The sequence below is a fragment of the Salminus brasiliensis genome, chromosome 6 (genome assembly GCF_030463535.1).
Source record: "Salminus brasiliensis chromosome 6, fSalBra1.hap2, whole genome shotgun sequence".
Lineage (NCBI taxonomy): Eukaryota > Metazoa > Chordata > Actinopteri > Characiformes > Bryconidae > Salminus > Salminus brasiliensis.
In genome coordinates, this window is record NC_132883.1 from 3189969 (window position 1) to 3217343 (window position 27375).

The 27375-nt window shown below is 41.5% G+C and overlaps 2 protein-coding genes across 4 annotated transcripts in view; both read right to left on the reverse strand.

The window, feature by feature from the left end:
• mknk2b (MAPK interacting serine/threonine kinase 2b) overlaps positions 1–27375 on the reverse strand; it is a 318007-nt gene that overhangs the window by 55673 nt on the left and 234959 nt on the right. The gene's annotated exons all lie outside the window — the stretch shown is intronic.
• The window catches only part of zap70 (zeta chain of T cell receptor associated protein kinase 70), a 31580-nt gene continuing 5249 nt past the window's right edge, over positions 1045–27375 (reverse strand). Inside the window, exons 1-13 of one of the 3 annotated variants that reach the window (XM_072680784.1) lie at positions 22446–22533; positions 18082–18536; positions 17164–17324; positions 11788–11926; positions 10313–10394; positions 5723–5745; positions 5531–5570; positions 4646–4853; positions 4338–4544; positions 3113–3305; positions 2796–2936; positions 2088–2200; positions 1045–1621 (exon numbers count right to left, since the gene is read on the reverse strand). In XM_072680784.1, coding sequence (XP_072536885.1) covers positions 1489–1621; positions 2088–2200; positions 2796–2936; positions 3113–3305; positions 4338–4544; positions 4646–4853; positions 5531–5570; positions 5723–5745; positions 10313–10394; positions 11788–11926; positions 17164–17324; positions 18082–18483 — 1842 coding nt within the window. In that variant the 5' untranslated portion in view covers positions 18484–18536; positions 22446–22533 and the 3' untranslated portion in view covers positions 1045–1488. Of the gene's footprint in view, positions 1622–2087; positions 2201–2795; positions 2937–3112; positions 3306–4337; positions 4545–4645; positions 4854–5530; positions 5571–5722; positions 5746–10312; positions 10395–11787; positions 11927–17163; positions 17325–18081; positions 18537–22264; positions 22328–22445; positions 22534–27375 lie in introns of those variants that run through there. The other 2 variants (XM_072680785.1, XM_072680783.1) reach the window with 2 other exon arrangements.

Here is a 27375-nt window from a genome sequence, read left to right on the forward strand (position 1 = left end):
TATTAGAAACCCCTACCTTATACTTCAACTCCATGGCCACTTTATTAGAAACCCCTACCTTCTACTTCAACTCCATGGCCACTTTATTAGAAACCCCTACCTTCTACTTCAACTCCATGGCCACTTTATTAGAAACCCTTACCTTCTACTTCAACTCCATGGCCACTTTATTAGAAACCCCTACCTTCTACTTCAATTCCATGGCCACTTTATTAGAAACCCTTACCTTCTATGTTAACTCCATGGCCACTTTATTAGAAACCATTACCTTCTACTTTAATTCCATGGCCACTTTATTAGAAACCCCTACCTTCTACTTCAACTCCATGGCCACTTTATTAGAAACCATTACCTTCTACTTTAATTCCATGGCCACTTTATTAGAAACCCCTACCTTCTACTTCAACTCCATGGCCACTTTATTAGAAACCCTCACCTTCTATGTTAACTCCATGGCCACTTTATTAGAAACCATTACCTTCTACTTTAATTCCGTGGCCACTTTATTAGAAACCCCTACCTTCTACTTCAACTCCATGGCCACTTTATTAGAAACCGTTACCTTCTATGTTAACTCCATGGCCACTTTATTAGAAACACCTACCTTCTACTTCAACTCCATGGCCACTTTATTAGAAACCCCTATCTTCTACTTCAACTCCATGGCCACTTTATTAGAAACCCCTACCTTCTACTTCAACTCCATGGCCACTTTATTAGAAACCCTTACCTTATACCCCAGGGTATCCCCAGGGTTTCCCATGACCCTGTTGCCAGCTCACCGGTTGTCCTTCCTTGGAGCACTTTTGGTAGGGACTGACCGCCGCATACCGGAAACCTGAAAACCCTCCACAAGACCTGCCTGAGGCCTTTTGGGATCTTCTGGCCCAGTCAGTCGTCTAGAACATCACAATTTGGTTCTAGGCGGCTTCTAGACGTTTCTAGACGTTTGTTTTGTATCCTCTGCCTAATTGGACGCAGAAGTCTGGGTGTCATGGCCTAGCTGTGTAGTAAAAGACGGCACACACGCTGTATTGATTGATTGTTTATTATAATTGATGGTTTATTGTATATATGCATGAGAACTTTACAAAATACAATGGAAATTCAACCTGAAGCATTAAATATTGAGAGTATTCAGAGAGAACTAAAAAAGCAACTTGGATCAGAACCTCTAGCCTTAACACCTTAACGCCATCATAGTTAAAAAATTCTGTAAAAACCCAAAGGTGCAAAGACACGCAAAAGCAAGCGTAAGACGTTCATTCTCGAAAAGGAAAACTTGCTTAACTTGCATCACTACTTCAGACAGGATGTGACTATTTTTCTTGGAGTACTTCAGCACAGCAGGTCCTGCAGGAGGGCCACACGCCTAAATGTTCCCAATTCCAGTCCTTGTCCTTCATACCAGATTCACAGCAGGTTGTTCTCATCCCCTGAACTTCACTGAGCCAGGCGTGAAACACCCGGCTCTGCAGGGCATGTTCTTCAGGGCTGGCTCTGAGGGTCCGGAGATGTGTCGTCTTCTGCTTTTGCCCCAGCGTCAGCCTTTTTAGAAATGGAGTAATAGTAGTTCCTTATTTTCTCCTCCACTACTGCAAAGCATGGCCTCTCCTCATACCTGGGAATGGTACACACAATGCAACATTAGGCACAAGGTAAGGGTTTCTAATAAAGTGGCCAGTGAATTGAAGCACATGGTAGGTGTTTCTAATAAAGTGGCCAGTGAATTGAAGCACATGATAAGTGTTTCTAATAAAGTGGCCAATGAGTTGAAGTATAAGATAAGGGTTTCTAATAAAGTGGCCAGTGAATTGAAGCACATGGTAGGTGTTTCTAATAAAGTGGCCAGTGAATTGAAGCACATGATAAGTGTTTCTAATAAAGTGGCCAGTGAATTGAAGCACATGGTAGGTGTTTCTAATAAAGTGGCCAGTGAATTGAAGCACATGGTAGGTGTTTCTAATAAAGTGGCCAGTGAATTGAAGCACATGGTAGGTGTTTCTAATAAAGTGGGGGTTAAGTTCCTCTCAAGAACGTTGTCATATCTATTTAACAAACTAGTACCAGATATTAGGTTCACATACTTGTACGTCCAGCACTCTTTCATTATTTCGTACATGACCTCTGGGCAGCCAGCTGGACATTCCATGCGACTTCCATTCTGTATGAAGCTGATCACTTCTGGACCCTTCATTTTCTGTAGTGGACGACACAAGGGTAGACTTAATAGCACTTAATAGCACAGATATTTCACTGGTCATTATTCAATATTTTTGTCTTGCAGTTTTCATTTCCGCCAGAGAGGGCAGCACAGGCTTAGTAATAATGACTAAACATTTGCTCCTGGGCTCCCCCTACAGACGAGGAGTGTACTCTACTCTTAAACGACTGTCCACAACTTCCTCATGTACAACTGTGCACATGCATTTCTGGACAAGCTGAGAGAAGCTCCAGAAGCTTGATCTGAAGGTGGAGCAGTATGTGGGCTGAGGTGGTGGAGTAATACTACAGGACTTTACACTAATATGACTCTATGGGTTCTGCAGCGTTACACAGCAGCAGTTCTGGAGAGAGGTTCTCCTCCTGCAGCTCCACCACCAAACCTCCATATAGTGCAGTAGCAGCAGCAGCGTTCCGGCCCGGAGTGGGAATGACGGAGATGCCGCTCTCCCCCTGTTCCAGTCAGTGGAGCTTCAGCATGATCCTGACGCTGCTGTTTTAAGGTAAAATTGCTACATATTGCTATATATATAAATGCAGGTCAGTGTAATGGTGAGAATGTGTGTGAATACCTTGTAAGGTTTTCCTCCGAAGGAGAAGGCTTCCCACATGGTGATGCCGTAGCTCCAAACATCACCTTTACTGGAGAACTTGTGGAAGTTGATGCACTCTGGAGCGTACCACTTTAGAGGCCATTTGCCCAGTGTGCGAGCCTGCACACACACACACACACACACACACACACACACACACACACACACACACACACACACACACACATTGGTGTTTTTACTACATTTAAATGGACCTTTATCATAGAAAATGTGATGCCATGAAGATGTGATGCCACAAAAAGCAACCTATATGTAAATGTGGACTGTTGTCCCACCTTGTAGTAGTTGTCATCTGCCCCCAGTGCCTTGGACAGGCCGAAGTCGCTGATCTTGGCGTAATGCTGATTGACCAGCAGGACGTTCCGGGCTGCTAAATCTCTGTGGACAAAATTCTTTTCCTCCAGATACTTCATCCCCAATGCCACCTGGTGCATCAGCTCCACCACGTTGTCCACTGGCACCTGATCTCTGACAACACACACACACACACACACACACACACACACACACACACACGGATGCAGAGTTATGTCTGGTTTATAATAGATTTAGGAGAGACTCCACAATCAGTGTAATTAAAGTGGACAGAGACAGATAAACAGATGCACCACTGATTAATCACTGTACCTCTAACCCCAAACAGTGAAGAGTATTACTAAATAATACTGTTTATAAAGCAGTACATACTATTTAATAGTCATATTTAGTTTTATATATATATATATATATATATATATATATATACATACATACATACATACATACGTATATATATATACATACATACATACATATATATTCATACTATGCATATATACTATCATATAATATAGTATACATATATACCATGTATAATATTATTTATATAGCAGTATATACTATTATATTAAACTAAATAGTAATATATATATATATATATATATATATATATATATATAGAGAGAGAGAGAGATATATATACATATATAATACTATGCATATATACTATCATTTAATACTATATATAATCCCACTATATTGCCATGTATTATACTATTTATAAAGCAGTATATACTATTATATAATACAATATAGTAATGTAGATATATCATTTATACTATGCATACATACTATCATATAATACTATATATACTCACACTATATTACCATGTATAATATTGTTTATATAGCAGTATATACTATTATATTATCATAAATGGTAATATAGATATATCATTTATACTATGCATACATACTATCATATAATACTATATATAATCTGACTATATTACTATATAAAACTATTTGTATAGCAGTACATACTATTGTATAGAACTATATAGTAATATAGAAAGTAATATAGAGCTCTGATACAACGGCTAACAGACGCCTGTGCTGACCAACATCACCACCAACATAGGAGTGATGTGGTGAGGAGGAAGTGCCATCAGCCCAGGCCAATTGTGCTCTCTCTGACTCCGGCTGCTGGTGGCAAGCAGCATGACCCGGGACACGTCTTACTTCTTAGAGGAGAGGAACTTGTTGAGGGGTCCAGCAGGGGCCATCTCCATGACCAGCATCAGAGCCTCAGCCTGGCACAGGCCGATCATGCGCACAATGTAGGGGTTGTCCAGCTGGTGCATGATCTCAGCCTCACGCATCATCTCATCCTTCACCGACTTCTCATTCTCGCTCTTCAGCACCTTAATGGCCACATCTATGTGCTTACTGGGAGAGCGAGAGGGAACAACAACAACACTCTTTCAGTTATCTTCTCAGGAACTGTCTGCTGTCATGTCTGCTCGAACCTCAGACAGCACCTCACTCACCTCTTCATCTTATACACTCCTTTCTTCACACAGCCGAAGTTGCCTGAGCCAAGCTCCACCTCGTCCACCATCAGTTTATCACGCTTGATGAAGAGCGTTTTCTCCTGGAGCTCCTTCGGGTCAGCGTACGGGCTGACGAACTCATCACTGTCCATGGGCAGACTCCGTCCAGCAGGGAGGGAGCTCATGGCCTTAAATGCTCCAGGGACTGAAAAATAATTACAAATTTCATTATTTATGACTTATGTCCAAATGTTTGTGGACACCCCTTCTAATAAATGCATTCAGCTACTTTAAGTTGCACCCATGGCTGACACAGATTGTCTAGTCCTTGTGGAGAAGTACTGCCAATAGAATAGGACTCCCTGGAGCAGATCAACATGATGACCCTATTGGCACCATGCTGCCCAATAATGCCAGGTGTGGGCTAGAAGAACTGTGTTCTCTGGAATGATGGTGGTGGTGGTGGTGGTGCTCCATCCTATACTTTTGGGATGCATTGGGGAGTTGGGGCCTCCATCCTGACCTCACTAACGCTCTTGTCACTGAATGCAAAATGCTCCAAAATCTAGTAGGAAGCCCTGCTTCTTTCCTGGACGGCAGAGACAGTTAAATATGAATTCATTTTAATGCCCTTGATTTCAGAAGAAACAATGAATAAGCAGGTGTCCCAATACTTTTGTCCATTTATTGTATCTGACCTTAACCAATCTGTGTAGAAAACAACAGAGGTCTCCAACTTGGAGTACTGACCACTGCACACTGGGAACACCCCACAAGACCTGCTCTGCCTGATGTTCTGGAGATGTTCTGACCCACTCAATCATTATCTAGAACATCACAGTCTGGTTCTTACCAGTCAACATTGCACTGACAGAGACTCACCTTCAGGGGGCGGTGTGTAACCATTATGTTTCGCCCTTCTCTGAAAACCAGAAAAGACAGATATTGCAGAGAAAACACACACACACACACACACACACACACACACACACACAGACTCTCAGTGCTCTGATGGCTCTGGATGTCTTATTCATGGTAAGGTCACAGCAGTAGGTGAATGCTTCTGATACTCACTCCTGCTGGAATCGCTGGAGTCTCTGAAGAGAGAGAGAAACAGCAGAGAATAGAGTTTAGCTCAGCCGATAATAATAATAATAATAATAATAATAAGGTAAATAATAAGTAAATAAGGTGTGTAGAGGAGCCCAGACCTCAGGTACTTATTATTTTACTGCAGTAAAAGTCAAGTAAAAGCAGCAACAGGTCCAAAGAGGTAAGCAGCTCAATGAACTACTTAAGATCTGATGAACGTCTAAGAACTTCTAAGAGCTTCAGAGCTCATCCAGCATCTCCTTTAGAATCGGAATCAGAATCGGACTTTATTGGCCAAGTATGCTTACACATACAAGGAATTTGTTTTTGGTTACAGTAGCTCACAGTGCACGATAACTGACATTACAGAAGTAACAAACACACCCAACCTTCACACAAACACACACACACACACACACAGTGACATACACGCACAGACACACCTGTAATCTTAACATGTGCAGAGTTGTATATTTAAAGTAAAGTGCTGAGTGCAGCAGTGAAGAACAGTGCAGACTGGATTAAATAGATATAAATATGGAGAACAGAGGAGTCACTGGTTGAGACGGTAGTACAGGTTGTTCTGAGACACTATCAGATAAATAAAGTGCAGTACAGAGAAAGGAGGGTGAGAGAGCATCTGGATAGGATGTATGTATGTAGTAGACTGTATACAGAAAGTATTGTTGTAATGACAACAGGACAGTTCCTAACACAGTTCCTAACAGTTCCTAACACAGGAACTGAAGTGTGTTAGGCCCTATTCTCCTTTACTTTGGATTTTTGAATGAGACATTTATACATAATGTATTCTCTATGAATTAAGAGGTTAGAAGCTTGTAATCTATTTAAAAGGTGAAGGAGCTTGTATTTGTCACTGTGCTATGTACAGCCAAATGTGTCCTCCGCATTTTACCCATCTGTGATAGTGAAGACACACACACACACACACACACACACACACACACTAGTGACCTAAGGGCGATGAGCACACACACATACCCAAGGATAAGAGAGGGTGAAGGGCCCAACTTGCTCAAGGGCCCAACAGTGGCAGCTTGCTGAGCCTGGGTATCGAACCCACAACCCTGTCATCAATAGCCCGGAGCCACCACTGCCCTTATAATCCCCATATATGAGCCATACATATATAAGGGCAGAGCCATACATATATAAGGGCAGTGGTGGCTCCAAGTTATTGATGACAGGGTTGTGGGTTCGATACCCAGGCTCGGCACCACTGCCCTTATATATGTAGTGGGCAGTGGGTAGTGGGCAGTGGTGGCTCAGCGGTCAGAGCTCAGGGCGGCTGATGACAGGGTTGTGGGTTCGATATTTTGGTTTATATATATATATATATATATATATATATATATATATATATATATAAGGGCAGTGGAAGCTCAGCGGTTAGAGCTCAGGGTTGTGGGTGCGATACCAGGGTTGGAAGGGTTCTGTTAAAAATCCTGTACCTCTCATTATATTCAGTTTAGTTATCTTTCAGACTGCCTGTCTTTTTAAAAAGGCACATATTGAATCATAATGTATTAAAATACTGTATTAAATCACAGGGAACCTCATGTGACACATCCTGTGTGTCCACACCAAATACCAAACCCTCTCATCTCCACATCAAACAATCTTGTGTCTTTATGAAGGAAATCCCCTCTCTACTAAACCATTTATACCATCACAGCTGGATCACAGCCTTCTTCCCAAAAGGGAAACTTCACCAGGAAACTTCAGGCAGAAATCTTAAATATTTAAAATTCCTTCAAAATTCAAGTATTTTGGATGGATATTTTGGTCTGTTTATCCTGAAATACTGAAACTAACAGCTTACTGGTCTTCGCTGGTCTGCTTTGCTACTTTTTTCACTGTAACTGTAACCTATAGTGTTTTTCTATCCGGATTATGTGCTGCTGTTACACGTCTTCCCAACCTTTCCCTAAACATTAGGACTTGCCCTGATGTTCTAGTCTAGCGTTTCCTCCTGGCTCACCTCCTATTAAAATCTAATCTGATCTCTTTCTGAGGGTGATGAAGCTGTGGCAGCGAGAGCCACCTGCTTCCCTGATGACATTGTAGGACTGTTGGGGTCTCATAATACTCATAATGTGGTCTCTGCTCTTGGACTGAACTTGCAAGGACGTCCTAAACTGGCCGTGTTATAAATATTATATATTTATATATTTTTCTTTTTACTTCTACTTCTTACATTTTCACCCAATTATCTGACCTTTCTCCTCCTTACATTTTAAAATCAGCCTCGTTCCTCCTATTTCATTTCCCTTTGTTTTCATTCTGGCTCGACATCAATAAAAAACTCTCTCCAGATAAATCTCTCCATCCGGAAAGTGTGAGTCTGATCCTGATTGGATGAGAAGTATAAACAGACACCATTCTGACTCCCTATTGGTTTATAAGAGATCCATCACACCTGCACACGTCCCGTTCCTTTCCAGCGAGCTCACAGCAGACGTCTGTAGTCTAGTATGAAGACTGTGTCCGAGGCAGAGACTCAAGAGAGCTGCAGTGAAACGTCCCGACTAAGCCCCACATTTACACTCCAATAAAGCTTATTGATCACACGCCTCTGAAGTCTGACTTTCTGCAGCTTTACAAAACTTCTAGACAACGACTCCTCATATTTTCCTCCATGAAGCTCATGTTGATGCTCAGTAGAGCACAGAGACGCTCCTTTAATAGAGCTGATATTACTGAAATGCTTCATTTTCAATGGGCAGATCTGCAGCTGAAACAGGAGCCTAGTGCAGCCCAACATTTTTAACATCAACATTTTAATAGATCATTCTCCTCATTATGACTTTTAGAGAAATGGGTTTTGGGGAGGCGGGGGGTAGTGCACTATAGACCCCTGTGGCGCGGCCTAAGCTTTCAGCCTTTGTTTTCCTTCCATTACTTTTACTTTTCTACTTAAAGTCGTTCTGAAACCAGTACTTTTACACTTTTACTGGAGTAAAAAGCTTCAGTTGATACTTCAGCTTCTATAGAAGTCTTTTAAACCCTAGTATCTCCACTCACTTCTACCTGAGGAATGAGTGTCGATGCTTTTAACACCTTTGGTCAGCTGTTTCACTGTAAATGATGTGGTGGGCAGATTTCTAACCAAACTCTTCTGAGATCTTTTTAAGACCCTATCCAAGCTTCTTTCTGAAGGCCTCTTTGGGAGAGCTCTCTGGATCTGGCCATGATCTGACCTTCTTCACCCCTTCTTCACTTCAAGAACCATCAAGATCAGACCAGACTAAACGTCTGAGGTTTAAATAAGACCTCAGACTCCTCCAGAATAATCTTCTCCAACCATGTTCTGATCCTCTGCAGCTGATGCTTCATTTTATAAATGACCGTATATATGGCCATACATCATTTCCATATGGGCACCACTGCAGTAGAAGAAAGATGACCTGGAAACCATGGTCAACCATCATCATCATCGTCATTGGCCGATTAAATAAAGCATATAGAGACCCAGATTATTTGTGTTGAGCTTCTGCAAAAGTGTGTTTTTATTTTGTGGAATGGAAAAAGTGTGTTACGAAAGTGCAAGGGTGGGTGCAACCACACTGTATGGCTGCTGTACACACTGCTGTGTTACGAATGTGCAAGCTTTAAGTCTATGCATGCTGGCTTAATGAGCTTTGCACCGCTTCAACTGACACTGTGTTATTCAAGTACACAAACATCCTGCTGTGACAGTCTATGCAAAGGGTTCGAGACGTATTAATTCACATACTATGAAAGGTTATGGGCGTCGAGCTGATACAATCTACGCTCACTGTAGAAACCTATTGCTTATATCTCCACTATGCTGGTAGCTCTAACCACACAGTTAGAGACTGTCAGTGTCACAGTTCGTATTTGCCATCCTCAAGCCCATCATCAGAGGTCAGCTTCTGACCGTGGGAACCTCAGGATATGAGCTCTGAGGTCAGAAACTGATAATTGATTAAGGGCTAGAGCAGAGGTCTCTTTAAAAGGGACCTTGAATCCAGTGTCCAGTTTCCAGGAACATTTAAGACTGGACATTGGATTCAAGGTTCAGATTTGAAGACCTACCAACAAAGGGCTGCAGTCTCTAACTGTATGGTGACTGTATGGTGAGATCTTCCAGCATAGAGGAGCATCTACAGGCTAGGTGGGCCCCAGGTGGGCATAGGCTCTGAGGGGGTATATATGTACATGTGTTGTTACTGGGCCATAGTTTCCAGGAACATTTAAGACTGGACACTGAATTCAGGGTCCAGATTTGAAGACCTACCAACAGAGGCTGCAGTCTCTAACTGTATGGTAAGAGCTTACAGCATAGAGGAGCATCTACAGGCTAGCTGGGCCCCAGGTGGGCATAGGCTCTGAGGGGGTATATATGTACATGTGTTGTTACTGGGCCCTAGTCAACAGGAACATTCAAGACTGGACATTGGATTCAAGGTCTAGATTTGAAGTCCTACCAACAAAGGGCTGCAGTCCTTAACTGTATGGTGACTGTATGGTGGAAGGTGGGGCAAAGTTTTAAAGTGAATGATGCTGTGAAGTGGAGTGTGTACATACGGCATGCGTTGATCTGGTTCACACAGGCCTCTCGCAGTAATGTGACTAAACCGTCAGGCTTCATCTTCAAATACTCGACCAGCTGGGAAAGAAACAGGGCAACGGTCAGGAAGGAGTCAAGCAACATTTGCTATAGAACTGTCCTGATACTTAACCCTTACATTAACCCCCCAACACAGCAAGGCTGGCCATTAAATCAGCTCCGCCGACCATACAGCAGCACTGTGTAGCTCTATAAGTCCAGACTGTATCCATCTGCTTCTCTGCATGCTCTGTTATTAGCCTCTGTTCTTCAACAGTCAGGACCCCACAGGACTGACCATCACAGAGCAGGTAGGTAGGATTTGGATGGTGGGTCAGTCATTCTCAGCACTGCAGTGACACTGACTGACTGACATGCTGGTGGTGAGAAATATCCAGCCGATAGCAGCGTCCTGTAGGCAGCGTCCTGTGGGCAGCAGTGTCCTGTGGGCAGCAGTGTCCTGTGGGCAGTAGTGTCCTGTGGGCACTGATAAAGGACTGGAGGATGACCAACTTTACCTCTACAAGCTGGACCGGCTCAGTAGGAGTGTCTAATAGAGAGTGGACAGTGAGTGGACAGACAGACAGTGTTTAAACACTCCAACAGCACTGCTGCGTCTGATCCACTCACAATACACACTACAGACACACTCCCCACCACCAGGTCAGTCAGTCAGTGTCACTGCAGTGCTGAGAATGACTGACCCACCACCCAAATCCTACCTACCTGCTCTGTGGTGGTCAGTCCTGTGGGGTCCTGACCATTGAAGAACAAACAGGGTGAAAGGAGGCTAATAACAGAGTCTGCAGAGTATGCAGTTTTTCTATATGGTCAGCAGAGCTGATATAATGGACAGTGAGTGTGGAAACTGAATATTGATTAGACCTTGTTGATAAGGATACCTTTAGAGCACTACAGGTCACTACAGTGAAATCTCACCTGGTGCGTCTCACCTGCACCATAACAAGCCCAGGACCTATCAGTGGACCCAGAGCTTTATTACACACTATCAAATATTATCATGCAGCTCATTTTCAAACAAGCTCAACCAGTTAATACATAAATAATCAGTGTTTTTAGGATGTGACGAGACAAATCAGGGGCGTAAAAATGCATCTGATGGTGGTGATTCAGTTGAATTTGAAGTTTTGAAGTTTTCATAATTGAAATATTGAATTCACTTTGAATTATGTGCTGATTTTATGGATAAAAAAAAAAAAATAAATAAATAAATAAACTTGCTTTAGAGCTACAAAAAAACTACCTTTCTTACCAACCTGAATCACACAAATACTGTAAAAGGATTCTGCCTGGTGCATTGTTTTAATGTCTGAGTCGAACTACTGAGGAAATCAATCAGAAAGAATCAAATCAGACTGAATAGTGGTGAATTCAGCATCACACGAGACGCTGAGTCAGAGCTGACCTGTGTGCTGTGCTTTAGAAAGTGTACCTGCCACACAGTGTCAAATTTGGTCCCCTCAGGCATGGAGTATTTGCCAGATTTATCGTGCAGGATCTGGTAATGGTACGCCGTTTTTCCGTACATCACTGAAAGAGCGAAGGTGCCCGATTCGTCGCGTTCTCTCACCCTGAAGAGAGGAAAACATCCTGTTTCAACATTATTACGACCCCCAAATGCTTCAGTTTCAAAGAAATCATCTATAAATAGTGCGGTAGAGCACGTTTGAGGAAACACTCGAAGCGCACCCCCTTCCCTGTGAGAGACAGACACCCAAATGCATCATCACACATCATCACACATCATCAAACACCATCCGCTCATCATCATCTTACTGCCTTACATAAACACCCATAGCAACACTGTGCTATTACTACTGACCTACAGTATTGGGCTGGGTTTCCCAAAAGCTGGTCGAGTGAGCATCACACCGAACACTCTCTCTACCAGTCTCTACCACTACGATGCTTTTGGGAAACTGGGCCTTTTTATAGTTACTACAGGACTCTATACAAGGTCAGTTATACAGTAGCAGATCCTCAAATGGTCGAGTGAGCATCACACCGAACTCTCTCTCTCTACCAGTTAAGACTATTCTACCACTATGATGCTTTTGGAAAACTGGTGTCCAGTTTCCCAAAAGCATCGTAGTGGTAGGATCGTCTTAACTGGTAGAGAGAGAGAGTTCGGTGTGATGCTCACTCGACCATTTGAGGATCGTCTTTGTATTAAGATGCTTTTGGGAAACTGGACCCTGCTTAGTTCTGCTGCTACTGTAGAATTAGAAATGTGCATCATGGTGTTTGTTAAGATTCTGATGGTTTTATGGTGTATTACTGTTTCTTAATGAATTTATTAATTAAATAAATATTAATAAATTAAGTTTTTAATAGCTAGAACCCAATTAGAAACAGTAGGCCTGTTTTAATGGTTACAGTAGCTTATTGTATTAGTAATACACACACTTTACAGTAATATATGAATAAATTCAAATACTGTGATATACTGTGAAACCATCAGAATCTTAAAAAATACCATGATACATATATTTTTGGTCGTCCCGTCCAACTCACATTTCTACAGGACTCTATAATAATACTACTACAGCAAATAGAGACAAATGCTCTAGTTACTACAGGACTCTATACAAGGTCAGTTCTACAGTAGCAGCAGAACTAAGCAGGGTCCAGTTTCCCAAAAGCATCGTAGTGGTAGGATCATCTTAACTGGTAGAGAGAGAGAGTTCGGTGTGATGCTCACTCGACCATTTGAGGATTGTCTTTGTATTTAGATGCTTTTGGGAAACTGGACCCTGCTTAGTTCTGCTGCTACTGTAGAACTGACCTTGTATAGAGTCCTGTAGTAACTAGAGCAGTTGTCTCTATTTGCTGTAGTAGTATTATTATAGAGTCCTGAGTTTGGTGATCTGACCAAAAATGTGTTAGTATTAGAAACAGGAAGCCTCTCTTTATTGGTTACAATGGCGTCTTGTACTAGTCATATACACATCAAATATTATTTAGTGTTGAAAACAGAATAGCTGGATGAACCATTATCTTCATAACTGCATTCCTGTTCAATGCAATCTCAATTTTCACAGTATATTACAGTATTTTAATTTATTCATATATTACTGTAAAGTGTGTGTATTACTAATTCAATAAGCCGTGGTAACCTTTCTGTTTCTGTTACTGTTTTTAATAGGATTCTAGTTATTAAAAAAATCTATTTATTTATATTTATTTCATTAATAAATACATTCAAAAACAGTCAAACACTGTAAATGATTCCTGTAGAAATGTCTATCCACTAGAGTTGGTATATTGAAAAAGTGTATATTGGTATTTTTGAAATATTTTCATGGTAAATCACTGTTTTTTCCATTTATTTATATATTATTTATCCATGTCAGTAAAATTGATTTTGAAATTTGACTAATAAACTGCCTTTAAAAAAATCTACAATCCTATTAGTATTTTAAACAGTAGGTCTCTCTTTATTGGCTACAGTGGCATCTTGTACTAGTCATACACACATCAAATATTATTTAGTGTTGAAACCAGAACTCAATCATAAATAGCTGGATGAACCATTATCTTCATTACTGCATTCCTTTAAAAAGTTTTTGACAGCTTCACAGTATATCACAGTATTTTAATTTATTGATATATTACTGTAAAGTGTGTGTATTGCTAGTACAATAAGCCACAGTACAGTACAGTAAAGATAGAACTAGTGTTTCTGATAGGATTCTAGTTATTAAAAAAATAGATAATAAAAATAAAAACATTAATAAATACATTCAAAAACAGTCATACACCATAAATGATTCCTGTAGAAATGTATATTGATATTTTTGAAAGATTTTCACAGTAAATCACTGTTTTTCTTCATTTATTCATATATTATTTATCCATGTCAGTAAAATTGATTTTGAAATTTGACTAATAAACTGCCTTTAAAAAAAATCTACAATCCTATTAGTATTTTAAACAGTAGGTCTCTCTTTATTGGTTACAGTTAATGTCTATCCACTAGAGTTGGTATATTGAAAAAATGTATATTGGTATTTTTGAAATATTTTCATGGTAAATCACTGTTTTTCCATTTATTCATATATTATTTATCCATGTCAGTAAAATTGATTTTGAAATTTGACCAAAAACTGTCTAGAAAATCTACAGTTCTATTAGTATTAGAAACAGTAGGCCTCTCTTTATTGGTTACAGTGGCGTCTTGTACTAGTAATACACTCATCAAATATTATTTATGTGTTGAAAACAGAACTCAATCATAAATAGCTGGACGAACCATTATCTTCATTACTGCAATCTTTATAACATCACTTTTGAAAGTTTATGAACCAAAGAAAAATGTGTTAAAAGTTCAGTTTTACAGAAAAAGTAAGCCTTTAGTTTCACTGCCACCCGGTAAGAGTGTGTGTGTTTGTGTGTAGTAAGACAGAGTAAGAGAGAACAGCCGGGGGTCCGTCTGGAGTGTTCGTATACCAGCCTACTGTCGTTAGAGCTGCTTGTGATGGTTCTGCGTAGCAGTTTTACGGTACATAGGAGACGTGGGCCGCAGAACGGAATTTCAACAGTACGTCCAAAAGAAGCGAAGCTATAGAGGGTGCTCTGAGCGCTGCTGTAGAAGAACCATGTTCCAGGACCTTCACTTCATGCACTTCATGTTTCTTAAGCCATTTACAGGTTCTTCACTCTCAGTCGTGGTTCTTCTATGGCGTCGCTCTCAGAACCCTTTGAGGCACCTTCCTTTTTCAGAGGGTAGCATCACTGTTACTGTAGGTCTGTTTCTTCATCATTTGGATGAACTAAAGACTGCTTTTCTATCTTGATCTTCGCTCAGTGATGTTTTGCTCATCTTCTTAACCGCATTCGAAAAGATAAGACTCCCTTTTCTACCCTGCTTGCTTTTTCTCAAAATACACAGCACTGTGCAAAAGTTTTAGGCCCCTAGCAGTGAGAGTTTTATTAGTACTGTAGAAGCTCCAGGTCTCATCAAAACAGATGAAGCAGGTGAAGATGAATCCAGTAAAAAGGAGAAACAAGAGCTTCTCATTCTGAAGAAAGAAAGTAGTGAGATCTTGTCTCTGAGCTAGTCTGAAGAACAGAGCTCGGTTCCTTCAGGGTTCTCCTGGACGCCCCCCAGTCCAGTCCAGCCAGCACAGCGTGGAGGATGTGTTCAACTCCATCAGCAGCAGTAGCAGCAGCAGCAGCTCACCTGATTTACCATCATTAAGCCCTGATTTACCACCAAACCAGGTGTTGATCTGAGGAGAACTCTAAATAATACTAGACTCCATGAGAGAGGAGAACTTTGGAGATGTTCTAATGATGAACACAGTGATGGAGAACTGCCACCACCTTCTGTAGGAGTGTTATTATTTTTATTATTATTATTAGTGTTTATTCTGATATCAGTGATTTACTGATACATTTTGCACAGCGCTGTTTAAACAAGGATCTGTTCTCAAGCGCAGTACGGCGTTTAAGGGTTTCGATCGGATCGTCGTTCATGAAGCTGAGGTGACCTTTAACAGCGTGAGCTCATTGAGCAAAACAGCACTTTGAACTGTGTGAGTTAAATGAGTTTAGCGGCTGCAAATATATTAAATATGTGACAAGATCACAATACTGACCAAAACTAATAAACTTCAGAGGAAAGCAGCTGTATTTTATAGGTGTGGAACTACTAAGTTCAGAGTGCCTTTACTTTCAGCAATGTTGCAACAAAAGTTATGGCAAATTATAAACTGCAGAATTTAATATAGACAGAAAACCTCAGCGTTTATTAATATTTAGGTTAATTTTAAGTTAAAGCATCAGAGCTACATTAATAAAGCTCACAAAAAATTCATTACTTTTTCAGCAACTATTTTTAGGTTGTTATGATTTTTAGGTTATTATGATTTTTGAGGTTATTATGATAAAAAAAACCCAGTCAGGAACACAGGTCATAATGGAAATCATGTGATATAAACTATATTGATAAAGTAAAGAAAAACCCTGCATGTAAGCACTTTCATACATTATTGATGTTTACTGATGATGCAAAGCCTTGTAAGAAGGTTTCACATGATTTCAATATGTCAAGAAGTAAAAATAAATCAAATGTGTGACATCAGCACAGTTGCTTTTTAACTTTTAACAACAATTTTTGTAAATGTGTAAATTTTATACATTTTTGTAAATTTTATATATATTTTTAAATGTAATAAATTATGTACATTTTTGTAAATCTGTAAATTTTGTACATCTTTGTACATTTTATAATTTTATACATTTCTGTATTTTTTTATAAATGTTTGTAAATTTGTAAATTATGCATATTTTTGTAGATTTGTAAATTTTGAAAATGTTTTTTCACATTTTTGTGAATTTGTTGATTCTGTACATTTAGTAAAATTTTAAATTTGTACAATTTTTTAAATTGTAAATTTGGCACATTTTTGCTAATTTGGCGATTTTGTTAATGTTTGTACATTTGTACATTTTATAAGCGTTTGTTAAAAATGTATTTGTAAAATTTATAAATTTTAACCACTTTTTATTAAAGCCGATTCAAAGTATGTTTTTTGTTTCAGTGCAGCAGTTCTGGACATTTTCATTGGATTCCAGGTAATTTAGGAGCGTTTTTATTGGTTCATGGATCATCATTAAATTCTGATACAATATAAAGAAAAACTGCCAGATTCTCATTCTGTCGAAACGTGAAAACGGCAAAACGGAGATACAAGGCAATGACACACGTCCAGCTTACGCACACTACATACACACACACACACACACACACACACACACAGACCTCACTGCAGATTTGTAAAGATCGAGTTCGATTGTCTCTTACAGAAACTTGCCGTCTGGCTGAGAGCCAGAGTACAGCCGCCTCTCGCCCTCCTGCCGGAGGATTTTGCCGTGGTACCAGGGCATCTTCTCATGGGCTGTGGTGGCAATCAGCTTCTCCAGCTGAGGGGCTTGGCTGATGATGGCCTGCTCCATGGCTTCTCCCTGTGGTCAGCAAAGAACACACACACACACACACACAGACACAGACACACACACACAGACATACACAGACACACACTGATATAAACATATGCGTTTCTATAAACATGAGGGTCGTGAGATTTCGCTGTTTGGTCAGATGATGGTCTGCTGGGACAGGCAAAGCTAATAAAGTCTAAGTTTTCTGAGTCATAATTTTTCTAACGATGTGCCAAAATAAGGGGCGTCTTTTATGACTGGCTGGAAAATTCACTAGAAAAACTGTATTCAAAACGATCTGGATTAAAATCCACAAATCAGCCAAAATATTAAAGCCTAGGGAAGCATGGAACCCACAAGACATTTCAGCCATTTGTGCTTCTGTAGCTCTTCTGTGAGATCGGACCTGCGAGGCCTTCGCTCCCAACATCCATCAATGAGCCTTGGGCGCCGGTTCACCAGTTGTCCTTCCTCACAGCACTTTTGGTAGGTCAGTACTGACCTTATTGACTTCACCTGTCAGTGGTTTTAATGTTATGGCTGATCTATGTAAGTATGATTAGTGATCCACTGTGGTTCCAGTGGACCCACTGGCCAGTGAATGGTGATGTTCTAGATGACTGGGTCAGAACATCTCCAAAACATCAGGCAGGTCCTGTGGAGTTTTCTAGGATACCGTGGTCAGTACCTACCAAAAATGCTGCAAACCAGTTAGGTCATGGGCACCCAAGGCTCACTGATGAGGTCATGGAGGTCCCCACATTCATTGACCCTTCCTCACCTCCAGATTCCAGGTGTTTCGGACGTATTCTCTCAGCATGTTGTCCCTCAGGTCGTCGAAGACGCCGGATTTGATGGATATGTCTGCGGTGCGGAGGCAGGGCTTTCTCAGCATGCACACCAGGCCGTCTGCGTCCTTACTGTAGTACTCGCAGAGCTCCGCCGGCCCGCAGTGCGGCTTCCCTCCCGAGATGCAGTACGTCCCGTTCAGCTGCTTCTCCACGGGGTAGTGGAAGAACTCCAGGTTCCACACCAGCGACAGCACGTAGCCGCCCAAGCTGCGCAGGCATTGGCGCAGCAGGAACAGGCCGTCGCTCATGCCGGCAAGCTTCAGGTAGTGCTCGGCCTCTGAGCGGCTGATGCTGCCATAGAAGAAGGGCAGGTCAGCCGCGGCGTCGATCATGGTGGGGGGGATGGGGAGGGGGCAGTGATGGTCAGATGGTCAGGATACACTGCCTAAAGAGAGACATACCTGTATATTAAACACTTTTCGACATACAGGTGCAGAATAGGGTTCTTTGAAGTGATGCCACAGGCCATGTGGACTCCTTCTGTGATACAGCTCTGCAGAGGTTAGTGCCTTCCTTTCTCTAGTGCTCTGAATTCAACCTCGGAAGGTCTTGCTGGTTAGATGTTGAGCTGAATCTGTTTGTACTGGGGCATATCACCTTTTTAAATTGTACGAATCTCCAAATTGTACAAATCTCAGTATTCAATGTTCAGTACCAAATATAATTGTGCCTAGAACTAAGGAACCTCTGTGTTTCAGTGTTTGCAGAGACAGACCAGGTAGAAAATCCCTCAGGTTGTCAAAGCCACATTGGCCCCCAATTCCCCCCAACACTAGAAAGGTGAAGACTAGCAACGCCTCTTTTCCTACTGCCGCTGATGCAGTATCGCTAGGTAGTCAGCATGCCCCCACCCCCAGCTCCGATACAACAGCTAACAGACGCCAACATGTTCTGACCAACATCACACTAGGAGTGATGTAGGGAGGAGAAAGTGCCATCAACCCACCCCTGAGATCAAGGCCGATTGTGCTCTCCCTGACTGCGGCTGCTGATGGCAAGCAGCGTGACCCAGGATTTGAACTAGCGACCCTCAGAACATAGTGGCAGAGCCTTTGTCCACTGGAACACTCAGAGCTCGACATGACTGCTTTTGAAGAACCATTTTTGATGGTTCTTGTTTTTAAGAGATATAAATATTATAAAAGCAAGTTGTCCATCCACCAAGTTTTTTGTAATATGTAAATAAAATTGAAAAAAAAAAAAAAAAAAAAAACGGAATGGAAAAAGAGCCAAAATTTGACCCGAAACACCCAAACAATGCAAACATTTGTACGCTAGCAGCAGGTGGAAAGTTAGAATATCGCTAAAGGGGAAAATATCGTAAACGGTTTTTTAAAATTAACGTTGAAGCCATAAGTCGCACGATTCTCTTATCAGTTGGAACGGGTGGGCGACGAACGGAGAAATGACTGGCCCTACAGATGGGCCGATTATGACACACAGCTTTTCAGAGGTTAATTTCCACATTCTGCAATGCCGAAAAATGCTGAAAATGGCTCGGCGGTGCTCTCTGGTGTGTTTGCACGCTTAGATGTATGGTGGACAGAGATTTCAGCTCATTAGGTGGGCCACTCCTCGTCCTGCCCGGCGTCAGTCTGAACAGCAAACAACCAACCAGCTGTAAAAATGTTGCAAAAGATGATTCTGCTAAAAGCAAAGAACCAGTTAAGTCTCAGGAACCAGGACTTACTTCACAGGACTTCCTTTATTCTGCTATAATTTCATAATTGAGCATAATGTGATGGAGACATGAGAGCTCCCTAGAGCTCCTGAGAGAGTACTTGCCCACACAAGAGACAGCAGGTGCCCATTTTTCAGGCTGGGGAGCACCCACACTATACTCGTCACAATCCAGGATAACAGCAGTAGGCAGAATGTACAGGCTACCACCTAGAGCTAACCACCATACTTGTCGGCATCTGTACTCTCTCTCGTGTACGAGTATTAACATTTACTGTTACATACAATAACTTACAATAACATTCGCAAAATGTTTGAATTGGGACCCGGCTAGACCGTTTTTTTCATCCACAGTAGAGCTCCTTTCACTCAAACACAGCCTTTAAACAGCTTTTAAAACGGACCTTCAGAACATTCAGCCGACTACCTGAGACCTGTGGCTAAATAAAAAACAAAACAACAACCAGCAGCTGACCAACAAAAGCAGCAGCAGAGTGCAGCTCCAGTTCTCCCTGAGAGCCTCCACTGTAACAAGAATCTACGAAGTGTATGAACGAGAGGCTCTGATAGTGGAAAAACACCTTTCTTTAGGGCCGGCTTCAGCATATAGGATGCCTGTCACAGCCATGTGTTGTGTGCAGAGGTTGGTGTGGTTGTAGCTTTTATGTTTTGAGTGTGTGTGTGTGTGTGTGGAGTGTTGCTGTGTGTATGCTGTATGTATGCCGGAGGGTTGCTCTGCTGGCTGCATAGCTGGCTCTCTGAAGGTGGCAGTGACTGCTGGAAGACTCTCTTCAGCTCTGAGATCACACTCTCCCCGCAGGCGACACGGCCGCAACAGGAAGCTGACACACACATCCTCCCCCTCTCATCTCAGCATCTACCGTCTGCCGCAGGTGCTGCCGCTTCATGAATGTTCCTGAGCTTCGGCAACAGACCACACACAGGCCTTCTGTGATCTTCTGTGATCCCTTAAACTACGGGCCCATTATACCGTTATGATCTGGGTACGAGCTAATCTGGACCGTAATTATGGCTATGGTAGGCATTATGGTCCTAAGGCCTAAATATCGCAAACGCTCTTGAGCTGCAGCAACAGACCACACAACAGGCCCAAGACCCAAACACAGATCCGAAAGACACACACATACTTCTACAATCCCAGTTATTAATCTTAATGCGCTTTATTCTCATCCGTAACTTCTATAATAGTAAAGAGCGAGTTCTGTAGTTACACTACAGTGAGGCACTGAAGTCTGGACACACATATGGACCTACCAGGGGTCAGGTGCCATTTCCTTGTTGTAATTTTCAAACCATACACTTTTCTTTACTAATATGAAAGACGAGCCTTGAGCGGTCCAGCAGAATGAGGCACCGTCACTATGACCAGAGTTTTGCTAGTTTTAAAGCCCGGTCATGCTGCTAGCCATCGGCAGACGGGGCCTGAGAGAGCACAACTGGCAATGCTCTCTCCAGGGTGGGTAGACGCCCCCACATCACATCACTGCTGGCCGGCACTGGCGTCTGTTGGCCGGTGCTTTAGAGCCAGGTACGCGGTGCTTTCCTCCTAGCATGGTGATGTTGCATCGGTGGCAGTTCGGAAAAAAAAGAGGCACTGGCCGTGTCGGCTGTCACCCTCTCAGTGTTGGGAGCATTGCATGGGGGACGTGGGAGAATACTGGATGCACGGGTTGGAAAAATGGATAAAAAAAAAAAAAAAAAAAAAAAAAAAAAATATATATATATATATATATATATACTAAACATATATTCCCACCTCAGGCATTGAGTCCTTATTAATTTCATCATTTTAATTCAGACATGCAAGCCATATTTACGCTAAAACGTAATATGGTGGTATGTGACGGGGTGGTAAATTTAATTCTAAAATGGCTGCATCCTTAAATGTTCGAGTTCCTGACCCACCACGCATACCAATCAGTTTGAAACATCCTTATCTTTGCGCAAACAGTGTAAAACCATTTAAAACAAACACTTTTCACTGTCTACGTTGCGTGACAGGGTGGTTCGGGTGATTTTGACGGACCCTGTCTAAAATAAAAAAAAAATGGGCCTATGGTTATGAGAAATTGTATTTTATCCTATTTTAATAAGTTAATAGGAACACTTAATTAACCCCTTAAAAAGCTCACAGTCTGCTGGTGGGCCTAAAGTGTTCGCCCCACCAATTACTGAGTAATACACCTTAGTGTTACATTGGAAAAGTGCTTAAAGCCTTTTATCGAGCAACGTAGACGCAAAAGTCACCTGTTTCGCAGAATAACTCGGACGGTTTCCAGCATAAATGGCAACCAGACAAACAAATAAATCCATTTAAAGTAAAAATTCTTTACATTAAAAATTCCCAAAATAATAATAAATCAAATCGAACACCAATTCAAAATATTACGACATTCTCTAATGACTTCTGACCGTTTCAGTGTTTTATCCAGTACCGATAATGAAGTTCCGTCGCAGTCATGAAGCTCATTCAACTCCAGGTTATCTAGGCCGCAGAAGCAGTGTGCCAGACACGCCACCCAGCTCGACAGGTGTTCACCAGCAACCGGCTAACAGTCCTCAATAAGACAAACGGCAGGAACGCGGTACTTACGCAGGCCTAGGAGGGACTAAAGCTCGCTCTCCGATGTCTGGCCTGAAACGTCCGGCAAATCAAGCGAACTGTGCTTCCTCTTCTAGAGCCTTTTCCATTTACTACTCTTCTCCTCCCTCCCTCTCTCAGTCTGCCTCTCAGTTCAGTGTTCAATATTTTCCAGTGTGTGGGTGGTTCAGAGATCACGGAAGATCAGTATGTGATGTTTTTGTGACAAGCTAAGCAAAAAGGAAGTCTTCCTAGTTCAACCTGGCATGCACGTTTATTAAAGTAAACCCCTTCAAGTCAGAATTGCCCCCCCCGACCCCCCCCCCCCACCCTTTTAGAATGTGTCCTATTTTAATTATTTTATAAAATATTAAAGTGAATACAGGAAAATGAGCTAGATTACAGTCCGAGGAAGCTCACAGTACAGCGTGCTACTTAGCTAGCTAGCATTGTGCTAATCACATGTGCTTAAATAATCGAACAGACGGGCTACTGTGGTTTCTGACCCTGTATGACCCTGACTCACTGTTCCCTACAAACATGGACTGACATTCAGACAAGCTCAGACATTTTAATGATGCTTGCTAGTTAATGCTGTTTTTAGCTGTGCTAGTTAGCGCCACATATGGTATCATATCGCTGCTGTCGAATGAAAAACATTTCATAGTTTTAATAGTTTTTTTTGTTTTCTCCATGGTTTGAGGCCTGTAGCTGCTTCTGCACACTAAGGAGATAGTTCTGGATGATGGACCAATAGAAATGCTCTAAAATCACTTGGAATAATCTCTTATTTTACATTGACTTTCATATTCATAGTTAATAACATGTCTGCCTTCTCCTGTAAACTCACCTATTTGAACACACATACATGTGTGTATATATATATATATATTAAAAATCTGCATCTCTACGTGTCTGGCAGCCATTTAATTCCGGGCATTTCATCAAACAGAGCTGAATTATCTGAATCTGCAGACTATGAACGGCATAAAGTCCCAACAGCGATGTGAAAGAGTAGTGGAGAGCTGTGATTGGCCGTCGAGGTTATTTCAGCGTAGTGATTTCTGAACGCTCTCAAAGTTCAGATATTAGAACTGTGTTTAAATCTGAATAATAACTTCTTTACATTATAATTATTATAATCTATAATATTTCTTTGCATTATTTGAGCAGTTGTCATTTCTGCAAATCAATAAATGCTCTAAATATTAATATTTTTATTTGGAATTTAGAGAAAATGTTGTCCATAGTTTATGAAATACAACACAAATCTTAATTTCCCTTAAACACACCGCCTATACACAGTAAACCCAGAGAAACTGATCATGTAGGGTGCTCTCTTCATTTTTTCCGGAGCTGTATATATAATTATGTAATAAGTAATATAAAGACTAAATCTGGCAGTTGTTTTTTACATTGTATCCAAATTTCATTATGAATCGACCAATAGAAATGCTCCTTATTTTACATCTACATCCATTTAAAGTTAAGACCATGTTTACCTTCTCCTATAAACTCACCATTTTAGGTGGAGATGCATGTTTTTCATTGGGCAGGGACGATATCCAAGACTATATGTTAGCATTAAAAACCTTTACATGGTTTAAGGCAAGTGTGTGATGATTTAGCGAAGCAGTTAGCACCATGTTTCCTGGCTGGCAATAAGCTTCCATTACTTGGTAGCTCTTTAGCCTTGTAGCTAACTTCAGGTCTTGTAACTACAGAACGTACACATTAACTTTACTGTACTGGAAAGGCCTGTGTTGCTAAAGTGGTTGGTGTGGCGCAACAGATAACACCACTACATGCCACTGAGCTACCACACCATGTGGGTTCGATTCCTGGTCTGGGTGACTATGCTGCGCTACACCAATAAGAGTCCTTGGGCAAGACTCCTAACACTACACTGACCCACCTCTGGATAAGAGCGTCTGCTAAATGCCATAAATGTAAATGTAAAGAAATAACAGCGAACACCTGCAGAGGTCTTGTGGAGTCTATACAGGCTGGTGGTGTTAATGGTATGGGTTATCGGTGTGTATATATATATATCATATATATATATATATATATATATATATATATATATATATATATATATATATTAGTAATATAAAAAAACACGTATCTCTAAAATAGTGACTTCACAGAGCAAAACCAGCATGTGCTGTATTTTGAACGCTGGTATGCTGACCATTAGCAATGGAATTTGATATGCTGGTTCCCAGCCAACCCAGAGTGTGCTGGCTGACCAGCCAAGCTACCATCAGAAACCAGACCAGCATAAACCAGAATTCAAGCCTGAAAAATAAGCCTAGCCTGCATACACTAAAAAAAGATTATTCTAATGGTTCTTTGAGCGATACAATAGAGGAACCACTTGTTAAAGGTCTGAAGACATCTCGATTATAACCATGGCTCCTTTATTTTTTTTAAGGAGGGTCCTGTAGAACAGCTGGTCACCAGCATGTATCGTGCTTTGAATACCGCTATACTGGTCACTAACAAAAGTGGTCAAATTTGATTTACCAGCAAAACTCTAGTACGCTGGCTTGTAGACCAGTATGTAGACCAGCTGAACCAGCACCAGACCGGCATGAACTCGCATAGACCAGCTTAGGCCAGCACAGAGTACAACCCAGGGTGTCCAGGGTTGTAAGAGTTTGTTGTGGTCCGTCACCTGCTTGCAGAGCAGGTATTCCCCCCTCTACACCTGTGTATCGTCTGAGGCTTACACCACAGCTTCCTGGACGCAGTCCCACACACCCTTGCCCACAGTCCTAGAGAGGACACCAGCACAGCGGAAGACCCTCAAAGACACACCAGACCCTGCATTGTAACCAATGCTAGGCCACAGCAAAGGGACTGTGCATGTTAACAGATGGGACAGGTGGGCGATATGAGTGGGGTGTGGAGCAGCGGAGAACTACAACTGTGAACGCAGAACCACTGCCCCGAGCTGACTGACCTAGTGCTGACCTACACATTACACATACACAAAAAAGGGTGCTATATGGTTCTGGGGTTTGATAGTGGAACCTTACTTGGAGCTTTGTGGAGTTGGACACACTTTAACCAGCTGAAGAACCATTTAAGCATCATGGTTCTGTGTAGAAGAAATGGGTTACCTTAGGAACCTTAAGTGCTGAGAAGAAAGTGCACATCCATCAGCCACAACATTAAAACCAGATGAAGAGGTGAGTAACACGGATGGTCTGGTTCCAGTGGGTCCTCTCAAGGGGCAAGCAAGAACCAAACTGTGATGTTCTAGATAAACGACTGGGTCAGAATATCTCCAGAACTTCAGGCATCAGGTATGCAGTGGTCAGTACCAACCAAAAGTGCTCAAAGGAAGGACAGGGTCATGGGCGCCCAAGGCTTATTGATGCTCACGGAGGCCCTGCCCACTTCACAACCTACAGGACTTACAGGATCTGCTGCAGGACACCTTCAGAGGCCTTGTGGAGGCCGTTTTGACCTTTTGACATAACGTAAATCTGGGTGTTGTTCTTTACATTATATCAGACTTTCATGATGAATGGACCAATAGAAATGCTCCAAAATAACTTGGAATAAATGAAGTTCACATTGACTTTCATTGGAAGTTCAGAAGGTTTTTTCCTTCTCCTGTAAAGCTGCTGATTGGGAGATATGAGGTTCTTGATACGCCATTATTAGGACAGTAAATGGGACTTTTCCATTGTGTTAAATGGTCCTCTCATTACAGTTTAGCTGGACGATGATAACCCCTTAACGCTCCGGGGCTTATTTCACACTAAGGTGAATTACTCAGTAACTACTGGGGCTTCTGCACAAAACGGTGAGGCTATTCTTCTCTGCTAACAGAAGTGTGTAAGCACACTTTTGGCCCACCGGCGGACCATAGGCTTAATACGGTTGATGCATTTGGGAGTTAATCTCTTTGTACTTTATCGGTGCAGGTATTTAAATCATGCAAATGAATCCCTGAATAATGAACAATAGCTTGTGGACTGTGGACCCCCTCTGCATCATCACACCTCCTCCCCATTCAAACACACTCTGTACCCTGCACTTACGACTGGAGAGCCTATGCACAGTCACACGCCACCCACGAAGACTTCTCCCCACCCACACTACACCTGAGCTCACACCCATCCAGGGTCTTTTGTAAATAATGTTATATTATTATTATTATTATTATTATTATTATATATTACATCAAACCTGTACATTTAACCGCTTTTACCAGTGCAGTATTGCAAATAGAGAGTGTGTATATAGTGTGTATAGTGTGTGTGTATAGTGTGTGTATATAGGGTGTGTATATAGTGTGTATAGTGTGTATATATAGGGTGTGTATATAGTGTGTGTATATAGTGTGTATAGTGTGTATATATAGGGTGTGTATATAGTGTGTGTATATAGTGTGTATAGTGTGTATATATAGGGTGTGTATATAGTTTGTGTATATAGTGTGTATAGTGTGTGTATATAGTGTGTGTATATAGTGTGTGTATATGTACAGTATAAGTTAATGTGTAAATATTCAGTATTTCTATTTTGTAAATATGGTCTTTTTATGGTCTGTGAGGGACGATGCACCCAGGTTTTTCATTCACCTCAACGGCTGTGTAAAGTGACGGTTCGAATGGAAAATCAGAGAAACTGAAGAAGTGTTAGGGGAAGGCCGTAACGCTGCTTTGGCAGGAAAATGTGTTTGAGAATGCAGAAGGCGGAGGAAAAGTGAATGTACCGGTTACTTTCTACAGTGCTGAGAGTTCAAATATATCACCACTGTCGCGTGAGAACCTCGTATCTCCAAAGAGGCAACCCTCGTTTTGATTTGATCCCTAGTCATTTAGGAGCGTTTCTGTTGGCCGCCATGAAAATTGGATACAATGTAAAATGATACAAGGTTTTTGCGTGACAGTGCTGATATTTTGAGTATGATACTGTGTAA